General features: G+C 34.3%; 2 protein-coding genes across 2 annotated transcripts; both read left to right on the top strand.

The window, feature by feature from the left end:
* Positions 1-964: 964 nt before the first annotated feature.
* LOC130673843 (uncharacterized) lies at positions 965-1,819 on the top strand. The gene has a single exon (XM_057479055.1). The coding sequence runs from the start codon at positions 965-967 to the stop codon at positions 1,817-1,819; it is 855 nt and encodes a 284-aa protein (XP_057335038.1).
* Positions 1,820-2,381: 562 nt separating this feature from the next.
* On the top strand, positions 2,382-5,060 carry LOC130673844 (uncharacterized). Its single transcript, XM_057479056.1, has 2 exons — positions 2,382-2,487; positions 3,910-5,060. Exons 1-2 carry the CDS (start codon positions 2,382-2,384, stop codon positions 5,058-5,060), a joined length of 1,257 nt encoding a protein of 418 aa, XP_057335039.1.
* Positions 5,061-6,214: the final 1,154 nt, after the last annotated feature.

Genomic DNA, 6,214 nt, shown 5'->3' on the forward strand with positions numbered 1-6,214 from the left:
AAAAAATTTAGAAAAATATAAAGAAATAACTTGTAACAATAAAAATGAAATAAAAGAAATAGAAGAAGAATCGAATAATTCTGATTCTAAAGAAAATGAAGAAGTAAACGATTTTTTTAACAAATTTTCAGCCCAGAGTGCGATTTATAAAAAATCTCCTTACTACCAACGTTACCATGGTAGGTATCTAAAAATCAAGGAGCTGTTAGATGAAGCGGAAAATGCGTTAGATAAATCTATGAACGTTCTTTACGCTCCAGAATTCGTTCAATACCTCTTAAATAGTTATATGGCATTTCTCCCACTCTGGACAGGAATTCTAATGGATTTGATCGACCCAAGAATATCTCGAGTAACTAACGCATATGTGGAATCTCACATGAAAACGTACAAAAAGGAAATTTTAATGAACAGAAAGAATTGGTCCGTTGCCGACGTCATTCGAAAATTAGAAACAAATGTAAAATGTTTAATTGCCAAAGAAGAAATTTACAAAATTAGTCAAGCAGAAAATGAGAATCTTAAGTAACCTTTGTACAAAGATCCAGCAGCTGATCCAAAAATCGAATCTGAATGGGCGAAAACGTGGAAAGAAAAAGAAGAGATAAGAATAAGAAAGGATCGTAGTAGACATATGTCTATGAATTATATCTCAAAAATGTCAACAAATCTCTTACATAAAGCAACGAAAGTTAAAAAAGCAACGTTAAAAAAATCAAGTAAATTAAAAAGTCAAAAACTTACAGCAAAACGGATACAAAAAAATATAAAAATTACGAATCAGAAAGAGAAAAATGAAAAAGTAAAAACACAAAAGTCTGCAAAAAGCAAACATGAACTGTGCGAAAAATTTAACACTGCTAATGGTGAAGAGGATGATAAAGGTTCATTGTTTACTCTGTTACCAAATGGAATTTGGAACGATCCAGAGGTATATAAATTATCACGTTCTAATAAGATCATAATGACAAGTTATGGTGCCAAAAGTGATACTGTTTATGGATTGGTAAACTTTTCTGTAACTCCAAGACAATTTTACTCCGTTTTCGATAAAGGATGGATTAATGGACAAATAATCGATGCTTATTCGACAACATTTATGACAAGTTGGAAAAATATAACCTACATTCCTTGTGAGCTCACTTCTGATGTTTTGGGTGACTTTTGGAAAAAAAGAAGAAGCCAGAAAAGGCTAATCCATAAGATCCCTGCAGAACTTGGCGACATCATTTTAATGCCTTATCTGCTTTGTAGTCACTGGCAATTGTTGGTAGTGAATATACAGGATGAAAGTGTCATGTTATACGATCCCTTTGCGTTACCATTAGATGAAACATACTTAGACGCGTTCAAAAAATTCATTGGTGAGTGCGAGAAGGTAAGTAGTTTTAGTAAACTAGCAAAACTAAATTGGAGCATTAAAAAACCACCAGTCAAGCGGCCGTATCAAACTGATGACTACAATTGTGGAGTTTACGTTATGCATTATATCGAGTGTCTTTATAAAAACATTCCACTAGGGAAAAAACTCGATACACAAGATAAGCGTTTACAAATAATGGCTGAACTACTTAAGAAATCTGAGAACTTACGTGATAAATGTGTATATTGTGCTAGGGAACTTTTATATGAAAAAAATGAAAATACATGCGAAAACTGTAAGCGCTCGATCCATCTCGGGTGTTTAATTAAAGATCAGTGTGATACAGATGATGAGGATGAATCAGAAATCGCAAGAACTGCACTTAAAAAACAAAAATATATAAATTTGGGAATATTTAAATGCAGAATTTGCAAACGATTGCCCGAACTGACGTAGTTCATACTGAAAACATAAAAAAAAAGTAACAGTGCAATGTAACAATGGTAACAGTAATAAATTGTAAAGTAATTGGATGCTGGTAGTTTGCCTACATTTATTTCGATATTACTAAACATAGAAATTAATTTTCAGAAGTATAAAATAACCTCAGAAATAGTTGAATGAAATTCTAGCTGGATATCTGCTTGCTCTTTCCGACGATGCACTTGTCCGAAAAAGTAAATTCGTTATTTTCGGAGGGTAAAGTGTACTCAGAATTTTTTTAGAAGCTTTTTCAATTTTCCAGCTGGAACCTACAGTTGTTTCAACAGTAAGGGGTGGTTAAATGGTGGGAAATAAAACTTAAGGGCAACTCCAAACAAAATCAGATTTTTTTGGCGAACTAAAGTGTACTTAGATATTTTAAGAGCTTTTTAATTTTCACAGCTGGAACCTCCAGTGATTCCAACACTCGGAGGCAAAAAAAACGATGGAAATATAAAATTTCACTGACTCCGAACATGCCTAAATTTTTTCCATCAGGGTAAAATGTAGCCAGAATGTTTTTCACCGTTTCGAAATGTTCCAGCTGGAAATTCCAGTACTTCCGACACTCGGAGTCGGACAAAACGGAGAAAACAAGAAATTGAGGTCACTCCAGACATGCTCGAATTTTTTCCAGCGGGGTAAAATGTACTCAGAGTTTTTTTCGCCGATTCAAAATTTTCCAGCTGGAATATCCAGTGGTTCCGACACTCGGAGGTGGACGAAACGGTGAACATACTAAATTGAGGTCACTCTAGACATGCTCGAATTTTTTCCAGCGGGGTAAAATGTACTCAGAGTTTTTTTCGCCGATTCGAAATTTTCCAGCTCGAAATTCAAATACTTCCGACAATCGGAGGTGGACGAAACGATGAACATACTCAATTGAGGTCACTCCAGACATGCTCGAATTTTTTCCAGTGGGGTAAAATGTACTCAGAGTTTTTTTCGCCGATTCGAAATTTTCCAGCTGGAAATTCCAATACTTCCGACAATCGGAGGTGGACGAAACGATGAACATACTCAATTGAGGTCACTCCAGACATGCTCGAATTTTTTCCAGCGGGGTAAATGTACTTAGAGTTTTTTTCGCCGATTCGAAATTTTCCAGCTGGAAATTCCAATACTTCCGACAATCGGAGGTGGACGAAACGATGAACATACTCAATTGAGGTCACTCCAGACATGCTCTAATTTTTTCCAGCGGGGTAAAGTGTACTCAGAATTTTTTCGCCGATTCAAAATTTTCCAGCTGGAAATTCCAGTACTTCCGACACTCGGAGTCGGACGAAACGGTGAAAACAAGAAATTGAGGTCACTCCAGACATGCTTGAATTTTTTCCAGCGGGGTAAAATGTACTCAGAGTTTTTTTCGCCGATTCGAAATTTTCCAGCTCGAAATTCAAATACTTCCGACAATCGGAGGTGGACGAAACGATGAACATACTCAATTGAGGTCACTCCAGACATGCTCGAATTTTTTCCAGTGGGGTAAAATGTACTCAGAGTTTTTTTCGCCGATTCGAAATTTTCCAGCTGGAAATTCCAATACTTCCGACAATCGGAGGTGGTCGAAACGATGAACATACTCAATTGAGGTCACTCCAGACATGCTCTAATTTTTTCCAGCGGGGTAAAGTGTACTCAGAATTTTTTCGCCGATTCAAAATTTTCGAGCTGGAAATTCCAGTACTTCCGACACTCGGAGTCGGACGAAACGGTGAAAACAAGAAATTGAGGTCACTCCAGACATGCTTGAATTTTTTCCAGCGGGGTAAAGTGTACTCAGAATTTTTTTCGCCGATTCAAAATATTCCAGCTGGAAAATCCAGTGGTTCCGACACTCGAAGGCGGTGGAATTGATGGGATAGGAAAAGCTTGGGCTTCTCTACACAATTATTATGTTTTTTCATCAGGATAAATGTCATTCACATATTTTTAGTCTCTTTCTACTATTTCTCTCATTATGTATATCTATATATATTGGCGTTCAATTGACCGGTCGCAACTTCAGTTACATAAATTATCAGATGGAAATCATGTGCGAAAAAAATTTGGTTCAGAGTTATATAAACTTGGATCAACGTATAAAGAACTGAATAGTCCGGTCATTACTCATCTAAAAAAATGTTTTAATTATGCTCTTGATCAAAACCGCGATAATTCTGAGGACGCTAAAAAAGCACTCCTAAATATTGTCAACCATGTTTATGATGAACACAACAGCTGTGGTGATTGGTGTAATGCCAAGGACAACCCAGATTATATTTATAAGAATCTGCCACGAGGAGAACCACTTCAAAATAGTAATTTGAAGGTAGCTTTAACCAAGTGTTTGGAGAAATTTACTCATCGAATCGCCCGAATCGCTCGTGGTGGTTCATCACAGCCAAATGAGTCTTTCAATCGTATGGTTGCAATTAAATATCCCAAGAGTAGACATTATGCAGAGTCTAATTCTTATAAGTATCGAACTATGGCAGCTGTTTGTCAAAAAAATATAGGTGCCACTTATATGACTCAAGTTTTTCAAGTTGCTGGATTAGAAGTAGGATATTTCACCCACAAACATTCTTCATCGCGTGATATAATCCGCCAAAAATTAGCACAAAGACAAAATACTGTATCTTACAAACGCAAACGCTGTCGAAAAAAATTGAAAAAACAACGTAAAACATTCCATCAAGAACGGAAGGAAGGTATATCATATCGCTCAGGTATTTTTAATGTCTCAGTGGATGAAGATAATGCTGAAGATGAAAATTACACTGCAGATAGTCCTTTAGTACTAATTGATATTGAATCAACCAGCTTTTACGAAACGGCCGATATACTTCAAATAGCAGCAAAATGTGGTACACAAAAGTTTGTAAAGTATATGTTTTCTTTACAACGAATTGATGACAAGGCTTCGGAAACAAACGGATTTACTATAATTGAAGGTCATTTATGGCAGAATGGCACAATTGTTACAACTACACCGCCATTAACAGTAGCTGAAGAATTTCTCCAATTTTTGGAAGCATGTGGTCCCAAAGCTTTTTTAGTAGGGCACAATGTTATCAAATTTGATGCTCCGAGAATAATACGCTGGTTAATAAATTTAAATTTATTTGCGCGTTTCAAAGAGATTGTATATGGTTTTATTGATTCGATTCCATTAATAAGTCAAGGCAAAATAAAAAAGCTTGAAGAACTCGCTAGGACTTACTGAATTGATGATTTATGGAAAAATACTATTGAAAACGCTCATGACGCATTGGTTGATTGTAAATATTAGGAGCTTTATTGCAATTATTCAAAGTAGATCGTTTAAAGTTAATAAATAATGCTATCAAAATTAAAGACTTAATGACTAAATTATGTAATATGAAAAATAAAAAATTTGTTATTGAATCATTAAAACCCTTAGCAGATGGTGGCATTTCAAAATATATTAATAATAAAACTGCTGCAGCAGGAATCACAATTGAAAAATTAAGAGAAGAATATAAGCAGTCCGGAAGTGATGGTTTAACACTTTGTTCGTCAAAAAGTGTTTTAGTTGCAAACGGAAACATGAAACCAGTTGTTACTTCTTCTAAAAAAATAATTAATTCAATAAAAACAATTCTTGAGAACGAACAAACCGCGATGGACACAGATTCTGAAAGTTATCATGAACAAATACTTGAATCTGACCTGGAATTTGATTCTGAATCTGATTCTAGGAGTAATGTACATTGTGAATGCGTAGATTACGATTATGATTCGTGTACTGACTACAAAACTGATAATGAATATTGAATAATTGATCATTTTGATTTATTTCCTTTCCTTTAAAACTATTATACTTCATTTGCTTCCCATAATGTTTTATTTTTCTTTGAAATTTTTTTTTGTATCTAGTACTTGCATGTGCATGTTGCCTGTATTTATTACTTTGTGTTGATCTTAACATAATTTTACAAAATAAGTTAATAAATTTACATAAATTTTTATTATTTTAGTGACAAAAAATTAATTTTACACAATTCATTGTTACCATTTTAATAGTTATAACTATTAATAAATAGTATATCTCTTCAACTATTTGTATTTTTTTATCAATCTAATACCCCATACACATCAAATAAACATTAATTTTGATTTAAAAATGTAAGTAATATACTAATCTTCTGTAACGATTGATACATATGAATTACGATTTAACTGCTAATTTAGGATTTGTTTTTTTTTATTATTATTGAAACAGTAGACAAAGCCACACCCAAAATCTTTGCGTTGAGATCTTCTCAGGTACCTATGTAAGTGCATGCACGATGAGTAAGAAAACAGAGATCGACCGATATGACAATATACCTTTCTCTTTTTCTCTCCATCAAAAGG

This window comes from Microplitis mediator, chromosome 8 (genome assembly GCF_029852145.1).
Source record: "Microplitis mediator isolate UGA2020A chromosome 8, iyMicMedi2.1, whole genome shotgun sequence".
NCBI lineage: Eukaryota > Metazoa > Arthropoda > Insecta > Hymenoptera > Braconidae > Microplitis > Microplitis mediator.

Bases quoted from the DNA above. Each gene is read 5' to 3' on its own strand.
- LOC130673844 (XM_057479056.1), top strand. From the start codon at position 2,382: ATGTTCCAGCTGGAAATTCCAGTACTTCCGACACTCGGAGTCGGACAA. The intron at 2,488-3,909 runs GTAAAATGTACT...AATTTGGTTCAG, and splicing joins CTCGAATTTTTTCCAGCGGG to AGTTATATAAACTTGGATCA.
- LOC130673843 (XM_057479055.1), top strand. From the start codon at position 965: ATGACAAGTTATGGTGCCAAAAGTGATACTGTTTATGGATTGGTAAAC.